Source organism: Lampetra fluviatilis, chromosome 18, assembly GCF_964198595.1.
Source record: "Lampetra fluviatilis chromosome 18, kcLamFluv1.1, whole genome shotgun sequence".
Taxonomy (NCBI): domain Eukaryota; kingdom Metazoa; phylum Chordata; class Hyperoartia; order Petromyzontiformes; family Petromyzontidae; genus Lampetra; species Lampetra fluviatilis.
Window position 1 is genome coordinate 4,739,589 of NC_136292.1, and position 23,918 is coordinate 4,763,506.

The 23,918-nt window shown below is 44.3% G+C and overlaps 1 protein-coding gene across 10 annotated transcripts in view; it reads left to right on the forward strand.

Annotated features, from left to right (window-relative positions):
- LOC144937111 (neurexin-1-like) overlaps nucleotides 1–23,918 on the forward strand; it is a 392,794-nt gene that overhangs the window by 334,663 nt on the left and 34,213 nt on the right. For all 10 annotated transcript variants that reach the window (XM_078864391.1, XM_078864394.1, XM_078864395.1 and 7 more), the window contains one exon: nucleotides 9,624–9,805. In XM_078864391.1, coding sequence (XP_078720517.1) covers nucleotides 9,624–9,805 — 182 coding nt within the window. The remainder of the gene's footprint in view (nucleotides 1–9,623; nucleotides 9,806–23,918) is intronic.

Consider the following 23,918-nt stretch of genomic DNA (forward strand, 5'->3'; position numbering starts at 1 on the left):
ACACAACACAACATGATGGAACGGGCCGGCGTATTGCCTCAATAAAAAAAAGGTCCGGTCAGCGTTGAAAACGAGGCCAAAAAAAATGCCCTCTGGAGGGGTTCCCTCTGGCTGTCTCGAGTGGAGGCCCTTCCTCCAGCAGTGGCTCAAGCGATGAACGCGAGGGTTGTTCCTTCACCCTCAGCGTTCATAGTAATTGCAGCAGAACTCCTCCGATCCGTTCTTTCTCATTAATTGCACCCCCCGAAACTGATCGGCAGAAATCTTGTACCCTCTTATCGATTACTTACGGTTTATCTGTACTTATCTGCTGATAAGAGGAGTAATCCAGATGCGGTAACAAGTTCGTCGGATTCCCACTTATCCGTAGATAAGGACTCACCAGAATTGGTCTCTCAGAAGGATAAAGTTCATCCTATTACCTGAGGCTGAGGATTAGAGGAATCGCCCGTGAGTCGTGGTACATTTCTCCTATTATCCATATTTATCTGTGGATAGCTGTGTGAAATACAGGAGAAGTTCCACAGATAAACGTGTCAAGAGTGCCACCCCCACACCACCACACCACCACAGATAGGATGAGTAAATTTGAATAATAATAATAATAAGTGTGTTATTTACTGATAGCAACAGGACATATAATTTATGTATATATATGTACATTTCCCTTCAGGGCTCTGTTATTGACTAATTTATAAAGAAAGACATTTCAGTGTGTGTGGCCTTGGTCATGGCCTTGCTCAGGAAAATCCTGACAAATGCCAAACCTTCTACTAACGGTAAAAAAACAACTCTTATTATTTCAATGAACCTGTTGTATGTTTGTATGTATGTTGAACTTCTTTCGCACCATACGTAACCAACCGTGCAATAATAGTACATATAATTACATACAGAAGTTAAATATCTATGTAATAGTCCATTTCAGTTCAGGTTCTACGAATATTGTATGACGATATATTTGCGTTGTAAGTAGTTTCATTCTGTGCATTATTATTGGTGTATATAGGATACCATACCTCTGCCAAGACATCCGGCCAGCATGGAAGCATAGGCCAAATATCTTGGCCTTATGCCAAGGGTGCTTTGAACCTGATGACCTTACTAGCATCAGTGAAAAGTGTTATTTGAATTGGTCCTGGGCTTTGCTCTTCACCAACCTATCCTGCCCAGCATCGTGAATTATAGTCAAACAACCCCCACACCCAGTATAGCATGGAGATGCTTTCATCCAACAATGGATTGACAAAATGACTGCACATTATCATTGATGCGTTGTGATTCAGTAACGTAACAACATTCTGCTTTCTTAAAATTGATGTCGCTTTTAAATTGGATCTTGCTAGGCAGGTGACTGTGTCGTTGAGGAGGCTAATCTATATATATATAAAATCGCAAATCTGTCTGTGTGTCTGTGTGTCGCCGGACCATACGCAGTTTCATTGGAAGGCGGTTGCCCCTGGCAACGGGTAGCGACGCATTCGCTGCCGGGTGGACGCCATTTTTAATTCCCGTTAAAAATATGCGCACGCATTTGTCGTATAAACTCGATATACCCAGCGTTGCCCGGGGGGAAAATACATTTAAAATCTTATGAAAACTTTCAAACATTACATACCAATGAAAAAAACAACTGTGTAATTACTTTTAAACCCCACGCGCCAAGAATCGATTCTCTGAATCGCGCAAAGGAATCGAAGGTTGTAGATTCCTTTAGATTCGGACGATTCCCGTTTACTATAAGTTACTATAAGTTACTATAAGTTTTTTGTTTTGTTTTGTTTTATTTTACTTTCATTAATTTTAATGTTTTTACCTACGTGACTTTACCGAAAAAACCTGAGAATATGAATCATTGCAGTCACGAAAGCTTCAAATCTAGAATTACTATAAGTTGTTTAAAGTCCATATAAACTGCTACGAACGGGAAATATCCGGCGTTGACCAGGGCAAAAATGTAATTAAAAACTCGCCAGGAATCGCCAGGAATCGATTCTTTGAATCGCACAAAGGACTCATCGAAGTATATTCTTAGGTTTTTTCGGTAAAGTCACGTAGGTAAAAACATCAAAATTAATGAAAATAAAATAAAACAAAAAATCACGACGTTTCGGAGGCAACACAAGTCTCCGTCATCAGGTGGGACCGTCACAGCCGAATTAGCTTCCTGTTTAATATAAGTTGCTTATAGAGTTGATATAAACTGCTACGAATGGCAAATATCCGGCGTTGACTGGGGCAAAAATATATTGGTGCAGGCGGTTGTGATTGGCGATTGTGAGTGGTGATTAGTGAGTGGTGAGGGGAGGTTGAGTGGTGAGGGTGAGTGGTGAGGGTCATTGGTGAGGGTGAGTGTTGTGACGGTGAGTGGTGATTGGTGAGGATGAGTGGTGAGGGAGAGTGGTGAGGGAGAGTGGTGAGGGTGAATGGTGAGGGTGAGTGGTGAGGGTGAGTGTTGAGGGTGAGTGGTGATTGGTGAGGGTGTGATTGGTGAAGATGAGTGGTGAGGGAGAGTGGTGAGGGAGAGTGGTGAGGGTGTGATTGTTGAGGATGAGTGGTGAGGGAGAGTGGTGAGGGTCAATGGTGAGGGTGAGTGGTGAGTGTTGAGGGTGAGTGGTGAGGGTGTGTTTGGTGAGGATGAGTGGTGAGGGAGAGTGGTGAGGGAGAGTGGTGAGGGTGAATGGTGAGGGTGAGTGGTGAGGGTGTGTATATATGTAAGGTTATTAAGAAATATATTTTTCACCCGGGCAACGCCGGGTACTTATGCTAGTACGAAATATAAACTGGCTCTCTAGAATTCTCTCTAGTGGAGGCTGTTCCGACAGCAGTGGCATGAGCAAAGCAATTGAAGGGCTGCACCTTTACCTTTTATAGTACAGAGAGTCCTCTACTTATGAACGAGTTAGGTTCCAAGGGTCTGTTCTTAAGTCGATTTGTTCGTAAATCCACTTGTCGATTCCAAAACATGTTGTACGGCATGTACACTAAACACGGGGAATGGCTTTAAAAGTTGTATAATCTCCTGTAGATGTAGATGCCACTGGTTCTTTATGCTCTGCAGATGTAGATGCCACCACCGCCATCTATATTTCTGAAAGTTATTAAGTCGTATGTTCGTGAGTAGACGAGTTCTTGTACATATTCCCAAAGTTATGCACTAGAACTTGATATCCGCGATATTTTGGCTATCCGCGGCGAATCTCATCTGGAACTCTGCACGACTGCTGCATCGAGAGGAAGAAAGTTAGGAGGTAAAGCGATGAGATAACTTTCATGTCTTCACGAGCTTCCTGTACTGCAATGCTGTTTTGAATGCAATTGATTAACCAATTACAATTGGCCAATTCTTATGCTCATTCCACGTGCATTGAATCGTTCGAGTGAGAATTGATTATTACTCTTCTTGCAAATTGAATGCAAATGTTATATGCCGTGCTCCATTTAGGGGTATTAGAGAAATCATTACTGCCCAAACGAGACAGAGAATTAATAACAGAGACAAACAATACAGTTAAAGCGAATCGATCCTTGAATTGAATCGTCATGCCAAATCATGAAAATTCGTCTAATCGCTTTGGTAAACGGGGCATGGGGGTAAATTGCCAAACCTTTAAAACAGTCTGCATCAGCAGTAGGCCATGCTTTCCCACCTGATGACGGACGCTTGTGTTGCGCCCAAAACGTCGTGATTTCACTTAGTTGTTTTCATTTATTTTATTAAATTTTGTACCTACGTGACTTTTACCGAAAAAACCAAAGAGTATGAATGATCACGTGCCTACCAGTCAGTCGCCCTTCACGTTGCATTCACATCTAATCAAAGGCCATTAAATCAAGACTTGACTTTACAACGATGGCATCACCACCACCGCCGCACGCCTTCCATCGACTTGCGTGGGTGTATTCAGGGAAAGCTCTGTGACAGTTTGCTGCGCCGAACCCAATTTGAGACCCGGCTGTCCTTCCCGACAGAAACTTTCCAGTACTGGCATTTTCAAAGCACAGATAGAGCCCATGGCCGTCGCATACTGCCATCGGGGGTCGTGAAATGTATCCGCACAGTAACAAGAGCTACATGCCACCCTTAGTTTACATCACCATCACTTTCAGCCCGGTTATTGCAAAGGTTGCTGGGTAATGGCATACTGATGATGTCGAGTAAAATGGCGTGATTTCTGCCCCCCCCCCCCCAAAAAAAAGTGGCAAGGGGGGAGGGGGAGATATCTTTACTCTTGAAAAACATTTCAGATATATTCCAAGCGCATATTAAAGTGCGTCGTATAAAACAGAAATATTGGTATGCGAAGCAGTAATTCAACATTTTTGCAGAGAAAGGGAGGATAGGAAGGAGAGGGTTTATTATCTACTGACATTTCATCCTTTTCAAATACACGACATGTAATGGCACCTCTGGGGAATCGGGCTCTACGGCTTGCCAAATCGGCCTGAGACAAGCCCTTTTTTCCGAGTAATAATAATATAATTTGCGAATGAGATAAAATAGGGGTTACTTTATAGCCTTAATTATGGTGAAACGCTTGCAAGCGTTGATTAAGGATAACATTTAAAATTTCAAGTGGAGCATCGTGGACGTGGGCTCAGCATGTACAAGTTCGCAAATCATTACCCACAGGGAGATGAAGCACAGCGTCTGTGCCTTGTTAGCCAGTATCTATTACAAAGGTCCTCAACGTGCTTTTCTCCAAGACATGTCAGCAGCGAGTTGACTTAAATCTGAAATATTGCCATAATAAGAACGTACAACCCTTTGTCAATCCACAGCTCGATGAATGCCGCCCAATGCCATTTCGATTATTGGGAGGGGTGGAAGGGGTGGGATTGATTGACCGTACTGTACTTTCATATACCGGTCAGAGTGGGTTGGTCGGCTTGAGTTATCGCTTCGGAGACCACGAAATCGTTGATCGGTCTCCAGGGTTGATGATGGCATCAAGTCGTGATCTCTCACGTAGCAGAGTGGGGCCCGCGTGAAGGCTACTGCCATCTTCCAGTGCGGCGCGGGTTTTGGTGAAAAGCCACGGCTGATGTTAGCCGTGGCCAAGAATCGAACTCGGATGACCGGTTTCACAGCACCATGAACCGTTCCTCAAGAATAGTAATACTGCCATAATGATGCAGATTAGTGCTGACTCAGGAAGGCCTTCATCCAGCCATGGATAGATCAAGGCTGAGTGATGACACATTTTCAGAAAACAGTGTAATGTCTGCATGGTCCTACCAACCTCTTTTTGACCGCAGTAACCAAACAAAGGCGAGTATGTTTTGACATTACTAAATTCTAACATGTTTTAGTCTCATATCGTCTCATTCATACAAACTGCAAACCGCAATTGGTGAGGGACCATAGACAAACTGGAGGACAGTCACGTGGTGAGCCAACGCCAACAATTGCCAAAGCTTTGAAGTACTTGAAATATTACGATGTGTACAGCAAATTCAGAAGTGTTTCTGCGTGTTTTCATGATTATGTATACAAGCCTCTCCAGATGAATATATATTTTTGTGATGGCACAAATATAAAAATCCAACCGGTAAGATTTGCAAAACAAAGTGCCCTATATTTATAATTTAAGAATCCATGACATGTTGTGGTAACACCCTGGTTCTTGAATGTCACTTCCTCCAGAATGTGCCCACCTGTCCAAAGTCAACATTAAGGCCATTGACTTAAATGAGGCTGTGAAGTGCACACGGACCAGAGGAGCTGCCACCAGTCAAAATGATAAAAAAAAAACAACAGTGGATCCTCACAGCGACTCGGATATTCTCTCTCCGGCATGATGTAAGGCACAGCAACGGCAGCGGAGGGTGGAGGAAAATTGGGAAGGAAGGGCTGGATTTAAGGCATTATGGATGATGTATCACTAGGCTCCCCGCTTGCTTGCCGCAGCCTGGCTGGAAATTGCACTGGTTTATCTACGGAGAACAGCCACTGCGCCGGTCGGGTTCATTTAATGGCCCAATCTAATTATCGCACCGGCCGTCCATCACTACTGGATCCCAGCTCAGCACGAGCACACGGACTGCGTGGCCCCAAAAAAGCCCAGGACCTTCCTCAGACGGGAGACGGCAAAGCAAAAGAAACAAGAGGAGGACACGAGAGAAAATGCAGCAACAAGGATGACGAAATCACGTGTCGAGAAACAAACACGTGAGAAACAAACGGTGAGAAAAAGATATTAAGGAAACAATAGAGTAAACTCGAAATTGAGAAAACCCACTTCTTTTATTTGATTTGCCACTGTGGCTGGACAATACCCCAGAACACTAGGAAAGGTACAATTTCAATGGGACCTCTTCTCTGTCGATGCTAACCGAGGTAGCAACTCATTACCACCAGAGCAATGTTGTTGTGTTATCTCTTTGGCAGGATAATGCATTTCCGTGCTCTTAGCACAAGAACAGTAAATATTTCAGGGCCAGACACGCTTTTCTGGGCTGACTTTTTTCTTTGGAACGCAATAGTTTCTAGGTTTCACACGTGAAATGTTGTTGTTTTTACTTGAACGTTGCAATTTATTAGTAATCAAATGAGGCCACGAGTACAAGTGACGGAATCAATATAACCAGAATACCAGCAAACGTGACGCAAGTTTCACTCTGGGCCATTACAATTTTAGATGCTCAGACTGTATGTGCAGAGGTTATGTGTAGGGGTATTGTGGTTTCCTCCCACATGAAGCCAAATGTTAAGGAATTGAATTGGCCAAACATCCAAATGGAGCGAGACCCTCCTGACAGTCTTGAGACTCAATGAGTCTGTCCTGCCAAAAAGGACAGATAATGTCCATCGAGGACAACTACTCAATAAATAATAGGAAAGCATTAGTAGATAATGGCATGCTCTTTCCAAAACTCGATAACTTTAACTATTATGAGCAGCAAAATGCCCACATGTCATGTACGATTTAAAAAAAAAATTTGCTGACTGGTGTACCGGCAGGGAAGTGCATGGTAGTGACGTCACCAAGCACATCTGTATTAAGACGTCACCTGCATCCCACAGCGTTGAGCTGGGTTCGTGCTGACGTCATGCCCCCCCCACCCCCTACTCCACCCGTGTATCGTGCGCAATTGCTCAGGCAATGCTCCTGTAAGTGATACAAAAACAAATCTTCAACAAAACACTCGAGGCACTGGCTGCATTGCGCTTGCATATGGAACAACTGAGACACAAGCCTAATGGACAGAACTGCGGCGAACATAGGACGCTACGCTTGGAGGGAATAACCAGGGGGAGAGTTGGAATGAGAACTGTCACTCTATACGTACGCATGCATGTGTGTGTGTGTAACTTATTTTGCACCATACGTAACCAACCGTGCTAATCACGCTTTTTTTATCCGCAAGCTTGTGGCTAACAGCAGATTTTTTTTTTAGTTGGCGATAATTACAGCCATCTGTTTTTTGTGTTGTTGTTGTTGTTGCAACAAGCGATGTTCAGAATATCACTGCCGGATGACCCCCCCCCCCCACAACTTCCCTTTTGTGTCCCAGCCAACTCCACCAGAGCCGACGCAACGACTCGCGACGTTTGGCACCACGGCAGAAAATGCGACGATGACTTTTTCGTTGTTGCTAAATCTTTTATTTCACACCCTCGACACAAACAAACGAAAAGCTGCCGAGATTTGTCAGCGACGACAACCGCTACCAATTTACCGCTACCAATTTACCGCTTATTGCCAACGTGCTTAATAGAGCTCAACCCATTGAGTATAAAAAGCATTACTAACGACTACGTTTTTTGGTTCGGCAAAAACAACACATTACGCATTTGGCAGCAGGAGTGCTCAAATAAGGTTAGCATTACCATATCACTCGACTTCATGGAGATTATCTACCGTATCCGCCATGTGTTTATTTTAATCGTTCGCACGTTCATCATCATCCCATTATAAAGCACCTGCGGAAGAAAAATAATCACCCCTGGAGCGTTTAAACAGCCGCAATATACAACACGTGCTTAACAAGGCAGGCGGCCGTGGGTTTGCCTTGCCAACTCGCCGATAAGACCAAGCCCTGCTTCTGCCTGCGGGTTGTTCGTGGTCTCCGGTCCAGCTCGTCACATTCGCGAAACGCCCCGACAACATCAAAAGATCCCGCGTGACGCCGAGAGCACAAAGAGACCGCCGCTCGCCATTGTCACAGCCAAATAACCCCAAATCCCCCCCAAATGACCCTGAGAGACGGAGGGGGAGCTCTGTGTGAAAGGGGTCTGCCCGCTAATGAGTTGTTGCCACGCGTTTTTCAACTCATCTCTGCTAAATGTGGCCAAATAATGTAAATTATTAAATTGCAACCTTTCTGTTGCTGTCATCACATGGAATAAAGAAAAGATGGTGGGGTTTTTTTTTTAAGACACAAAGAACTATAAGCATTGTACAATGACTATCCGACCTTTAATTAACCCCCTTTTTGAAATATATATATAAATATATGTGTAATAAGATACAAACAGGCCAAGTACCACTGAGGGTTGGAGTGCTTGACTAGTTCAATCAAAAGGCTGCAATTTCAAAACACCTGGCCAGGAGAGGTCTACTTAGCCCATCACACTCGTTGGCGCAGATAAAAAGGGGGTACCACTTTGCGCTCCATCTACAGCGTGCATTCCATGGCGACACACAGCTTGATCGTCTCGAGGTTCACAATCGTGTAGGCTCGAGATAGTTTCACGCCTATTTTCTGCCGATTTTATTTTCCAATAATTGTTATTTTATTTGCTTGCACATTGATAATGCGAATGCATTTGCTTTTTTTTGGTTATCAGTCAAAGGATAATCGTTATAGAGGAGAAAAGTCATCATTCACGATTATTGGCAGAATTTATCTTGAAAACCATTTCTGTTCAATTCAGACCATTACTATCAGTCTACATTTGTTTTGTATACCGTGTACGATTACTGTATTGGAAATGTAATCACTCAAGTGGCCATTGAAATGCGGTACAGGTCTATTTAGCAGGTGACTGGGTGGGCCGACGCCACTGAAAATCTGAGTTTGAATCCATGCATAAGCCACGGTTGTTTAATTTGGGTTTCCATGAACCACTCTTCTCCCATGCCTATGGAAAACTACTTCTCTATATGACTACATATCAACCCATTGTTTTCGTACGGCGTCTTGCGACACACTCGCATTTCCACGCTATATAAATCCACGGCGTAATTGTATTGTACAGACTCACACACGTGAGATGCAAATACCACCATGGAGCCCCCATATATTTACATAGATGCTCAAAAACTCACATAGAACCTATGATTGCCTCCTCCTATAAAGATGAAAAAATGCGCCCACTCCTCCTGCACGGCATTGTGAGATGCAGCCGCATTTCGGCGCTGCTACGTAAATCCAAATGCGATCGTATTGCGCGCTGGAATTTCTTCGGCTAGCTCCGGGGGCCGCCCGCAGAGACGAACATCGCTCACGCCGGGCAGGCGAGCCGGCAAGGCAGACCCCGGCGGCTTTGACTCGCGCGGTGAAAACCCATGGGGGGGGGGGGGGTGTGGGTGGTGGGGGGCGAGATGGGATCCACCCGACCGATGATCTGACGCGCCGCTCCCCCCCCCCCTGTCTCTGCCGTCCCCCCCCCCCAGCGGGCACCACATACATATTTGGCCGCACGGGAGGTCAGATCACGTACGTGTGGCCGCCCAACAACCGGCCGAGCACGCGGGCCGACCGTCTGGCGCTGGGCTTCAGCACGCAGAACAAGGACGCCATCCTGGTGCACGTGGAGAGCGGCGAGACGCTCGGAGACTACCTGCGGCTTCACATCGTGAGTGGTGGCGGCTGCATGCTGCAAACCCCCCCCCCCCCGCAGCGCGTGACCTTGTCACAAGGGGGGGGGGGGGCACGTGACGCAGGTCAATGTAAACCAAGCATACGCTGAACAAACTGAGTCACAATGTGATCTGCCGAGTCTATCACACATCATCCCGCCACCACCTACTGCGTTAAAAATTGCACGAATATTTTTTGGCTTGATGATAATAATTCAGCAGGGGGATTTGGGGGGGGGGAGGGGGGGGCCGAGTCTTCCAGCACGGGCGCTCTCCCCACTCGAGCCCCCCCCCCTCCGCTAAAGCCGCATTGCTGGCGGCACGGCGCAACCACGGCACCGGTTGTGTTCACCAGCGTGTGATTTCGCTGCGATGGCGGTTAACTTGTTCGCCCATTTCGTTTGCTAAAAATGAGCATGATAATGTTTTTTTTTTTACTGGGCAGCCCTATGATTGGTGGGAAAACCCACACCACCGTCGCGGTCGCTGCCCACCACTGACATTAACATTGTCTGCTGACATTTGGGCCAAGCCCATTTCAAACCTTTATAAACAGTTTACCTCTAGAAGCTAAACCACCTCTTCCTGATGACGCACGCTTGTGTTGCGATCGAAACGTCGTAGTTTTTTTTTTATTTTTTGCTATTTTCTTTGAACCTATCTACGTGACTTTACCGAAAGACCCAAAGAATATGAATTCCTGCAGTCACGAAAATTTCAAGATGTAATTGCAGGACTGTACCTTTACCTGTAATACAAAAGTCCAACATCACTCCAAACAAAAATAAATATTGCTTTTCATGCATTGGCTCTTTAGCCTTCTGAACTGTTTCCCAGCGTCATTAGTTTACTTTGGCAAACTCCAGAATGGTTTTGACCTACTGGGTCCTATGATCAGGATGTTTTTGTTTGCTAAATGCAGTTGCTCTTGCCAGATATTACTGACAAGAGCATAGATTGAGCTATAAGATGCATTGTTAAATGTGAGCAGCTATCACATTGTACACTGCGAATACAAATTCTAACAATGAGAGCAGTTGATTTTTTTTCAGGCAAGCCTGCAGAAGTTGTTATTTCAGCAGCAGCCTTGTTCACCATATTTGGCCAAGGTCTCTCTAAGTACAGTATTATTTCCGCCAAAATGTGTCTTTTTAGTATAAGTAATAGACACTGAAATTCATGAATAAAATAATTTATTTTGAAAATACTGATGCAATATGTCAAAGATTCTCAAATTATATAAAAATAACTAATAACTGAGCGTGTTTGACACGTTCCACTCGCTTTTTAAAATAGAGAAATGTATTCGTACATTTGAATGACTGTCAAAACTCTTTCAATAAGCGTTTGTGGAAAATGCCATGCTTAAAAAAAGGTCTTCGGCAAAAGTGGTTCAATTAGCATAACGATCGTGGCTCTTTTGTGTGTGTGTGTATTAATCCACAACAATTCCACAGCCAATGCCTGGTATCAGCCGCTCAACGAAATCCTGTCGCGTTTAATGAGTCTCATTCATGCACAGCACCATTCCCAATGTGTCAACAATTTGCTAATTACATATTTCGACAGCATTACGCAACAATGAGCGAACATTTGAGCGGCAGTGAGGAAACACCATGAAGAACACCGATTTGCGAAGGGGGAGAAACGAATTTGAACTAGTTAATTATTTTCTAAAATGAAAAATTTACCAACCGGCAGTAAGCCCTTGACAGCGTCAGAATATTTGTACCGACGCTAATTAAACAGATTAAAATTAACTAATTAATCAGCTTAAGCAGACACTCCCCCATTGCCATGTAGTATATTTTACAAGCGCCTTAGCGGCGATATTATAGGGCCCTCGTGCCTACACTGCCTAACCAGCACACATTTAGAGCGTAGACAATTGTCTACACAGTGGCACATCTGTGACTTAAACTCCTTTATTGTGCTGCCCACTCCATTGCGGATCGTTGGCGCTGGGGTTAGTCCCATTGAAGTGCTTCACAGGCTGACGAATGAGATGGACCTCACGCAAGCGGGTTTTTTTTAATATCCTTGCAGACCCTGAAATGTCCTTGAATAAAAGCGACGTTTCTTCCAAACATCGCCAGCACCCCCCCCCCCCCCACGAACAACCCTATTTGTGTCTGAACAAAAGGTGTGGTTTTTTCCACAACCCTACCATTGGCTGAGAAAAATCAGCTGCTTTCGAAAGATATCTATTTTTTTTCTACATCATGAAAATGAAATGTCTTTGTTGTTTAAAACGTGAGAGGGGGGGTCGCAAAAGGTGTCAAACATTGCTTTTGTTTCGTACATGACGCCGAAAACAATTCGTCCAAGCAGGTAAAGTAAAAGAAGAAACTTTGTGTAAAACGTCTTTCATTGAACAAATTTTGCTTTGAATACAAACAAGGGCACAAATTAAGTACAATTAATTTCAATAAATGTTTTTGCGTCATACTAACAGGCACAAAATATACCCAGTTTCACCAAATTCGTAATACCTCAACGTCCCACTGCCCAGCATTTCAAAGCGCCGCCCATCATTATTACCAATGTTGAACTTCGTAGCGGCAGAAACCGAGTTGAAGAGGCAACACACCAGAGTGAATCGCCAGAGTGAACCTGAGCCTAACCCCCATGTTTTTAGTGCCATCTAACCCATACTTACGTCTCCCCCCGCACCCCCCGCACCCCCCCCGCACCCCCCCCCGCACCCCCTCGCACCCCCCCGCACCTCCCCGCACCCCCACCCCGCACCCCCATCCCCGCATACCCCTCCCCCCCGCATACCCCTCCCCCCCGCATACCCCTCCCCCCCGCATACCCCTCCCCCCCGCATACCCCTCCCCCCCGCATACCCCCCCCACACCTCCCCGCACCCCCCTCGCACCCGACGCCCCCCCCCTCGCCCCCCCCCTCGCCCCCCCCCCCCAACGCACCCCCCCCCCCCCGCACACACCCCCGCACCCCCCCCCACCGCACCCCCCACCCCCCCCAACGCACCCCCCACCCCCCCCACCGCCCCCCACCCCACCCCCCCCACCGCCCCCCACCCCACACCCCCCCCCACCCCGCTGCCTCCTCCTCCATTCCCCAGCCAGTTTGGCCCCAATTTTCTCATTATAATTGCAGGCGGCTGCAAAAAAAAATTGCAAGTAATTTGCTGAGAGGGCAGCCGCCACTGGGAATTTGTAACCCCCATCTTTAACGTGCCCAACCTCAATTACTCTACTCCGTTGCATGTTTTCCAATAGAGCTGTAAGTGCCTTCCTCTCGCACATGTCCACATAACTATTGCCTTGATTGGTTAATAGTTTCTCTGTTTTTTCTTACCCAAAAGAAAGGCCACAGCCCGTCTGCCCGCTCCTTCAAATGTACAGCTGTTAAATTGGTAATTTCAAATCATTTCCGAGTTGCGGGTTTATTTCTTTTTACTTGTCATTTAAGTGGAGTGAAGGCGTTATTGTTTTTATGAAATGGAATTATGTAATACACTTGCAGCAGCAGTATTTGTTTGGGGAAATGCAGTTAAAAAGATTTGTCTATATGAGATCTTAAGACTTTGGCCTTAAGATAGTCAGACGTCTGTTGTTTGTTGCTGGACAAGAGAGACAATAAGTTGCTGTTGAGTGGCATTACAGTATGTCTAGCTTGTTCACTCCTCAAATAAAGCACCATATCTGACCTTTGTTAACACGACGTAATTAGTATGTTTTTATTATATATTAATTATACAGATGATAGTAATTTCTCAAAAAGGGTTCCCAGCAGATGTATACAATTTTTTTTATGTATAATTAGTTTTATATTTAAGACCAAGACGGGAAGATTTCTCCACATTCTGGCTGTCGCCTGATGGTTGTAATCACCGGCAAAAACGTTGTGCTCAAATTGTAAATGTTGTGGGGGTTTACCCTCCAACAATAGTAACTAATTGGCATGTTTTGTTTACGGAACAAACCTTACTAATTGGCTGTGTCGGGTGTTGGCGGGTTTACCGACACGTTTTATATTTACACGATCTAACACAAAAAAACGAATGTGGATAATATTGGTCGTGAAAACCTACTATGTCTTCTTGGTTCTTTCGGTAAAGTCACGTAGAAGGGAAATAATAAAATAATAAAAATAAAACATAATAAAATACAATTCTCACGACGTTTCGGCCACAACGCAAGCAGCCGTCCTCAGGTGAAGAACAGGTCTGTCGGAAACGCAGACGCTGTCTTTCCGACAGACCTGTTCTTCACCTGAGGACGGCTGCTTGCGTTGTGGCCGAAACGTCGTGAGAATTGTATTTTATTATGTTTTATTTTTATTATTACTTCCCTTCTACGTGACTTTACCGAAAGAACCAAGAAGATGAATCCCTGCAGTCACGAAAGCTTTAAATCGAAGCCTACTACGTGTTAAACTTACGTGCCCCAGTTGCGTTTCGACATTCGGCCACTTGTTCGCGAGTGCAGAGCCAATACACGTCAATGTTCTGGGACACCGACGCTCACGGGCCACTCGAAGGGCTCTGGGACGATGTCAAAATCGCACGATCAATGCCGTTCTCACATGGAGCAGGTCACCGCCGACTCACGTGGCAACGTGACGCGGTCACGCATGAACCGCCAAGCGACTGGACCCCCCCGCCTTGGCTTTAGACTTATCTGAAATCCCAGTCGATCTGTGTCACCCGGCACTCAAGAGGTAGGCGAGACCACGGATCCGTGATCTCAGGCTCTGGGCTGCTCTGTGGGGGCTCTAGGAGCTTACCATGTGTAACGCAAGTGGTGTGATCACGCTTTTCTATGCAGCACTTTTTTTTTTACTTAACTCGGCTTTCATCGACCACTGAGCTAATCCGCATCAAACCCGCTGCTCATGTGAAACCTTCACGATCTGCGAGGTGCCATTCTCCACCCCACCCCACTCTCTCATCGTCGCTAGGGCCCTACACCCGGAATTTCTTTGGCTCCACCAGAGTACCCCAAACGCAGTCTTTATGCACGTTTAGCCATCCAGCCACTCATAAACAAGTGTGTTTGCTGCTAGAGTGAGTTCTCTAATGGGTTCATCAGTAAATGAAGCGTAGGTTTTTTTTTGCCTTTTCTCTTTATGGGCCCGCTTCACTTTTAAGAAGATAATTAAACGTCCATTGATCTGGATGTGCTACTTCTTTCTCTTAACCCAGGGCTTGTGAAGCAATTACAAATGCACGTAAATGTTAAGCTCATGTTAATGCAGATTAGCTCTGAATTATCACTACTGTTATTTGTTATTATCATTATTGCAGTACCAGCAATGACGTGATTGCTAATTAAGTTATTATTACGTTATTACGATAAGGCTAAAACAATGAAGACAATATGCTAGTTTCTGCAATATATGACTCAGCTTTAATGCTTGCATTTCCCAATTAATTTAATTCAAGAGCAGCTCATATGAGTAATCCGAATAATCACCACCGTCACTTTGATCATGACATGGCATCCAATTTCGTAAAATCTTGTGGCAAATATTTACACACTTTTAAAACATCTCAGCCAAAACGTGCACACATACACACACATCTGTCTTTTCAATTTGCTCTTGTTACCAATATTTTAATTTGCATATTTTAGTTTTAAGTTCTATTTCTAGAAGAATCCTGAAAGTATGTACATTTTAGGCTTATTCTTGTCATGTCAAGGTTAAAGGGGCGCTGCAGTGGCGAGATGCTCACTACTTCTCCTGGTATACAGGAGGTCGTGGGTTTGATGCCAACCCTGAAACGTGTATATTTGGAGTTTGCGGTGTCTTTCTCCCAGTGGTCGCGTGGATTTTTCTCCAGGTCCTCCGGTTTTCCCCTCCACATTTAGAAATATGCGTTTAGAGCATTTGCCTGCTATATATTTCCACATGATAAGCCACTTTAATTGAGCGATCATTTGCGGCCAGGTCGCTTCTGAAAAAGAGCTATAGAGCTCAGTGGACCTTGCCTGGTAAAATAAAAAGTTTAGCTAAGTTTTTAGTTTATGTCAGCCATGAGAGTTGCTTGATCCATACTTCACTACACTTGTCAATGCAGGTGGGTGAAGGAGTCAATAGGACTAGTTCAGATATGAGTCGCCACCAATGTTAGCCATGACTGGGAGTCAAATTCAGGTAACTAAGTTCATAGCACACTGTGCTAACCATCGTGTCACTGCAACCCCCTAAAGAGAAACGCAGAAACAAATCTAGTGCAGGTAATTATATTGGAGTGGAGGACAACACGGCACATTACATGAAAACCGAGGAAACACACAGATGTCAAATGAAACTCACTGCGATTGAAACGGGAATATTGAGCATCATTGCATTCGTGCGGGTGCCTTGAGGTTGTGGAGTTTGTGAAGAGCTGATTGGGCACAGCCTGTACCATTGCTGGCAGGTAGAGTATCCCAGCCTCGGGAGAATGACCGTGGCTATGACAGGAAAATGATTATCGCCCGGTGCAAGATTCAAATTTTAGGACAGAAAGTGCTGCCCTGTATGAGATGACCCGAGGGGTAGCGGGAAACCAGGGGCATTTCAGAACTGCATCCAAAAAGGCAGGGAGGAAATGTTGTCCAAGACATTTGTGAATCGCCGCTGACAAGTGCGGCAATTTTCGCGAGCAAAACGCTCATCAGAGGTGGCGTGGCAAACACGACGGCGGTGAAGCCAGGCAACCTTTGCTTCCAGTGCTCCGATGCTGAAACGACATACCGCGTATTCATTTGAGGCCAAGTCGACCTTACGGTAGGCCCGTACCAGGTACAGATAGACCCAAAATGCCAGCCGCGTACGTGGACAGAATTCGAAATGGGGTCACCCCGGCGTTATAGCACAGTGCCGCTAACCGCCGCATCACCACTCAACGCATTGCGCACGGAACGTAATTAAATGTTGTTCTGGGGTTAAATTTGTTGCTCAAGTTGGCCTATAATGATGCCATTTTTTGCATGTGAAGGCTAATCACAAACCATCGTCTGATTTATGACGTTCCACATCTCTGTGTGGTTATCTAACGAGGTCAATGCCTACCTCTCGTAGTGTTGCCATGGATAACAATGACAGTCATTTATATTTCCATTTGCGTGCCATTATAAAAAAATAAGGCATTTCCGCTCGAGTAGAGCAGCCTGCAAACAGTACTCATTAATATGCACGGCCTTTATATGTTACCGATTCATTATACATTTGATTATCGAGTGACAAACTTAAAATATACTTCTCTTTGCTATCGGCTCGTAATTGAATGGTGAAATATATATTATATATCCATTATGGTACCAAAGGATAGGGGCCAGTTGGGGAGGAGTGGGTGGACATTAACTACAAAACCAAATTGAGCCCAAAATAAATATCACTACCTCTGAGCCGGAGAAATAAATGCCACTGCCGCCTTGTGAATGCTCGTGGCCCTTGATGTACATAAATTACGTGGAGTTTTGACGTTAATAACACGCCGAAATGAGTGCAATAAAAAACCGGCTAGCCCGAGGAAGGCGAGAGAGCACTTGACATTTGGGCACCGGGCTCCACAATGATTTGTCTTTGCACTGCAACTGATTAACAGGCGGGGGGAACGGCATGCTAAGGGAGTCACAGTGGGGGAATGTTTCGCTCATTCTGACCCTTCCCCGCCTTAACAACTCGGAGCCTAATGAGTGATGGCAAAACCACGCGGCGTTTAGGCACGAGTTTGCTTATCGGAAATGTGCTTTTCCTCCGAGAGCAGCTCATGTAATAAAATGCTCCAATTGACGACAAATCTTAAATGCACAAATTCCGGTGTAAATAATTATTGCACGGGGGGGGGGGGAAATAATGAAGGAAATAATAAATATTTAATGGGCCCTCTGAACCAAAAACTGCAGTATATTATGCTAATTAATTTAAAACTTTAATGCCAAAGCCATAATCATGGCAACACTATAGAGCCAAAATCATTTTCCCGTCTTTTCAGGAAGGCCATGAGATTTGCATTGAAACCCACGATTACAATGCTACAGGCCGAGTATAAGACTGCCGCAAATGAAAAAAAAAATCGGGGAAATGAAATTTTTTGGCAAGAATATCCCCAGAATTTCTAGGACACAAACCTTGCACGCCCTTAGAGTCTCTAACTCCCCTGCCAAATTAACTGCCTTCGATTCACCGACCCCAAGCTTTCTTTCTTTCTTCAATGATTACCTAGAAACAGAAAGGCAAAAGGCAATTTGAAAAACTTTAATCCACCTTATGTTTGGGTCGTAAACAAAAAAAAAGGGATCATTACCAGGACTCATTAGTTCTACTCGAATGCAACTGCACAGCCACCGCAGAGTGAGAATTATGACTTACATGGCATCGAAGTCACTTTTGTTGCATTGTAAGCCTATGGTGATAAAAGAGTTTTACTAAAATAATCCGCCGTGTGAATGTGGATGCACATTATGGATGCACATGTAAAGAGACTTGTATAGAGAATTCCCTTAATACAAAATAGGTCCATCTTCGAGTATGTATTAAACATTTAAAGACCATTTACACTATGAGATCTCTTTTACCAGTGGCAAAATATAGTAGTAGGTTTTTACCCTTTTAAACTGGTACAAAACTGACACCTTTATTCAAGGCATCATGTTTTCAATAACCTACTACTATATTTTGCCACTGGTAAAAGAGATCTCATAGTGTAAATGCTTACCCCGAGCTCTCAATACTCTGATATTGCACTGTGTTTGAGTTGTACGCCTTCTGGTGTCATCTGGTCCAACACCAATGGGGACTAGGCTCTTAAGAAAGCCGTCTCGGGTGTGGACCAATCAACTTCAAGGACTGTGCATATTATTATCATTATCAGAGTTGCTTCTTTTTGTTTGCTTTTTTGACTACTTGTGTTGTGGTTATTGCAAACATGATGCCTTGAATAAAGGTGTCAGTTTTTTACCAGTTTAAAAGGGTAAAAACCTACTACTATATTTAAAGACCATTTATTTTGCTTGCGATCTGTATGCTGGCACGAAAGTAAATTGTTATTTGAAAGCTGACATGTACAGCAAAATCGTATACACTCTGCCACTTCTATGCTACCTCGATACAATGTATCGCCTTCATACACATAAACAGAAAAGAGAATTTTCAGCACTTAACTCGCCCATTTAATGGCCAGCCTTGCCCAGTTGTGTTTCGCTGCCGGCAATGACAGCCAAAAACTGCTTCCCCAACCTCGACTTTCTCTGCTTCTATTGCCTCGCATCATGCTCTGCCAGAGGCAAGTCTATTACTCGGCGGTTAATTAGCGCCACGATTATAATGAAGTAGGTTGGGGCAAGGGGAAAAACATGTCTTACTCACTTCTGCCCACTTGCAAATCCTCCATTGCCCGAGTCACATTGTTAAAACTTGCCAGGAGCAGAGGAAGGTGGCATTGGGAGCTGGCAGCACCGCAGCCCCGCTTGCGGGTGCACGGCTGCGGCGCGTTTAAAAAGCGTGATTTGCACACCCGTTGCTGAGCGTAAAGAGGGAGAGAAATAAAAAAAACACGGTTGAGTTCGTCGTCAGAGCGAGCTGCCAATGCCGGTCACTCGCGAGCATTAAATGTTTCGTGACAATTTCTTCGAAAAATGGACCAAGGGCGCGAGTGGGGTCATGGCCAAACGAGCCCCTTCGTACAAAGCACGGAAGTAATGTACATTATTATTTGGTTCTTTCGGTTAAGTCACGTCTAAAGATAAAATAATAAATTCAATTAAATAATTATTTAATTTACTTTAATTATTTAACTTAATTTATTATTTTATCTTTAGACGTGACTTAACCGAAAGAACCAAATAATAATTCCTGCAGTCACGAAAGTTCTAAAATTAAGTAATGTACATCTTGTGAAATTTATAATGGCACTCCAACAATGGGTGTTCTGCGGCTTAGTAAAACGGCCTACAATGAGCGCATGCCTTGTGTACAACTAGGATTCCACGTTTTTCTAATTTTGATTCATAATTCTTCGGAAATGTAGCCTCTATCCCACATTTGGGGATTCAGATGATTGAAATGTTCTCACCTTGAATTTGGCAGCCTTTATTGCAACATAATTTAGTATTTATCTGATTTTTCACCTTGGATTTTGGTTTTTGCATTGGAAAATACGATAGCAATAAAAGCACAGGCTATTAACATTACAGCAATGTCGGCTACAAGCATGCATTTTTATTACCAATGTGGAGTGGAATATTTTTCATGGGACGCGTTTTATTCACCACCGTACACAAAGTCACTACTTACATGCATGATGCACTGCCCGTATCATTTACTCTGCGCTACAGATACACGCCCGGACTATATAAAACCAAACGTGCGCACAGTGGGGATGCAATGAACGCAAATGCTTTGCATATTTGATGTGACTTTCATGACAATGACACAAATTGGGCAGCCAAGCCTAACACTGCCCTTTCAACACAGTTTGTTTCAAGCCAATAAATCCCAGCATATTTTCAGTCTATTCACTAGAATGTGGTTGCAATAGAGAATACAAAAGAAGCTATTCTTTTCGAGGAAATTGATTAGACGGTCAAAAGTAGCCTTACAGTCAATAAAGCATTTTAAAGCAAAGTAATGCATCACAACATACTGTAATGTTTTTAAGGTAATGCAAAAATTCCCTTTTCAAGTAGCCCAGAGGTCAGGGAACTGAGCTGACACAAATATCATTGGTTCGGGAAACCCGGTTCTCAAGTTGCGGTGAAATAATGGTCTCAGCCTGGCGAACAATGACTGCACTTAATTTGGCCACATTCCAGCATTTAGAATTAATTATTATATCGGTTTGACCATCATGTGCAAAACAGTACTCCCACATTGAGTATAGGTGGGAAAGAGCTTCCCTCTGCTGTGTGGACCAGATATCACTTGTGAGGGGATGTCAGAAGTAGCTCTGTAGTGTCAGCTTCCGTGGGTCATTCTCGAACACAAACGTTCTTCCTTCCGATATTAGGAAGCCACTGGAGCTAAGCACTTGTAAATCGTCTATATTGAAAAGTATTTCTTGAGAACTGCTTTTTGTGTTTAGTTTGTTGTCCTTCCCCAGCACCTCCGATTAGCATGGTTGGCTACGTCCGGTGCGAAAGAAGTTCAACATGCGTGCATACAAACAATTTTGGGATGGAAGGAAAACAAATATATATTCCTCTTCAAATTATCCTGATGCTCACACGTCCCTTCTGAAGTGCGGTCATCTTTAATATGCGGTCGCATTTCGACGCTCTCCAAATCCAAACCGCTTTCGCGTTACGTAAGCAAGTGCCCGATCGGACACGATTGTTGCCATTTGATGGACCAGCACGTTAGCCGTCACACCAGGTCGCACAAAGGCAAGCACCGCTCCTCCGACGGGAGATTGCGCCGATTGCCTCCCCCGGCGGATCGAGGCAAGCTCCCCCGTGCAGGTGCAGCACTGGTCGAGAGTTGTGCGTTGAGGCAGTGCTCACCCCCACTGGGCAGTTGCATCAATTTGAATTACAGTCACGCAATCCGTTTTTGTTCCATGTTATTTGGACCTGTCCCTTCATTTCACCTTTCTCGTAGCACTAAATGCATTTGAGTTATCGTCCTCATTGAGCCCTCGCAGCCACCCCCCCACTAACCCACAAATTCCAGCAACTAAGAAATGTTTACCGGTGCCGCGTTGCCACGCGTGATGGATAGCCAGGTTTAAGCGCGAAAAGAAACAGCCCCGTCCCACCCAGCCCTCTTCTTTAAATACATACCTGGCGGCAGGCAAACATCTGTTAGGACGGCCGCAATGTCAAGTGTAAATAAATTAGCTAAATCGCCGCGAACGTCTTTCACAACAGTTCCAATTTTCACGTAAAGGCCTGCGAAACAGCCAGCTGCCATTGTGACACCTTGCCTGGTGATAAACTTTGAAACACGCAGCGCCCGAAAGGATACAAACATGAGCCAAACACTTAAGTGCTCGGAACAATACAATACGATATCATTTTGTATTTTACGGCGTCTCAATACGCGAGTGTTTCTGGACCCTGAAATGTCACCGATAATCCATCGCAATGATTTTCTCTCTCCAGCTCTCTCTTCAGTCAATTATATTTATTTGTTGCAAGCACCGCTTTGGGGTGGTGCGAGGGATAACAGGTCGCCCCCTCAGCGCTCGCCCGCCTTTGTGTTCTTGCACCGACGCCACAGGACATATTCCTAACACAGCCAACGGGGCTTTTTTTTCTCTCCTCATGAATCAAAATCTCCATCGACTGGAAAATATCTCCGTCTGTTATGATACTTTCCCGATTTTTTATTATTTTTAAAGCCGCACTTTTTGAAGGCCAGGTGCCAGAGCAGACGTCTTACATGTACTCGCAGAGGGCATTGCAAGGAATTGAGGTGGTGGGGTGGGGACGGGATTTTGCGTTGATGCCTTTTGATGAAAACATTTCATTTTCCCACGTGCTTTACTTGAAATTTAGCCAACACCAGAGGGCTTCTCCGTGTCAAGCCCAACACGGTGCTTATGCCATTGCGGTGTTTCAAGAGTAGGTGTTCATTTTAACATAATCCTGAAGACAGAACCTGAAGAAAGAAAAAAACCCCACCTATTCTCCAAACTTAGGAAAAATAAATGTCAACCGTGAGATTTTACAATGATTGGTGGTTTCTCAAGACTGACAGGAAATCATTTTATATTGCTTTAGAATTCAATTCCCGTTATTCCTTGTATTTGTGCAAATGTCAGCATGGGAGCAAAAAAAAATTAGAAAAGGGACCGTTATTTTTATTATATATACGAAATAGGCGCCAAGAATATCAAATACGCAAGAAATTACTAACATTATTTGTTCGTGAGATCACTTAAAGCACAGAAGTAAAACGTTTCATTACAGCACATAATGACACATTTTTAAATGAACGTCTATTGAACAGCTTCCTACATTGCCATTACCCTAATAATTAAGGCGGCACTGCTGGGTGTTTTTTTTTGCCTGCAACCAGTCATGACGAAAAACCCAATTCTCCCAGTGGCCATAAACATTGATTTACCTCGAGGCAGTATTGTTGTGTAGCCAGAGGCAGAGGGGGGGGGCAGCGGGGGGCTCGACGTCACGACGTGTGGCTTAAAATCAAATTCTAATTTTCCAATTCTTCCGAGTGTGGCCTTTTTTTTTTACCAAGCAAAGCTGCCGCTGGTAATTACCTCCAGATGTGAGCCTCCTTCCATTTCAAGAACACACACACGCCGGAAGTGCAGGTGACGATAAAGGTCTGCCCAGCAGCGCAGGGTGCTCGCACACCAAATATGACGGCGAACTGGCCTCCAATATTGATAGGCAAAGGTCATCCTCGCGTTTCCCCGCTTTATCGCCACTGCATGCAAAAGCAAAACACTGCTGCCTCTGCCCACCTCCATTAAGCCCCCTCCCCCCTTCTGTGCTCGCCAAACAGAATGTTTCCCGTTAACGGTTAGAGAAACGTAATTTTTAAAATATATTTTTCCCACAACTCTTATGTAGACAGCGATACACATTTAAAGTAGGAAATAATGCAAAAATACTCTATGGTTTTTTCGGTAATGTCACGTAGGTAAAAAAATATTAATAAAATAAATGAAAACAACTAAATTAAATCACGACGTTTCAGAAGCAACACAAGCCTCCGTCTTCAGGTGGAACACTGTAGTGATTTTGCTGTGGCGTGTTCCACCTGAAGGCGGAGGCTTGTGTTGCTTCTGAAACGTCGTGATTTAATTTAGTTGTTTTCATTTATTTTATTAATATTTTTTTTACCTTCGTGACTTTACCGAAAAAAACAAAGAGTATGAATCCTTGCAGTCACGAAAACCTAAAATCTAGAATTAATGCAAAAATATTTTGAAAGCTGCACTTTCCAAAAATACAAATGTCTGGAGGAAACCTAGTATACTATCGCTTTTATCATTTCAATGCAGCGATGCAAGTGTGTATTCCGCAGCTTAAAAATAGACAATTGGGTGGTTATGTAAAGCTCCGTGTTCTGTGTGCACTGAGTGACACAGCTGACAGTGTGTTGTGTCTAACAAATGAGCAGCTCCTTCATCGTAAATCGTCGCTTTCAGGTGAAAGCTAAATCTTGTCGGCAATAGTTGGT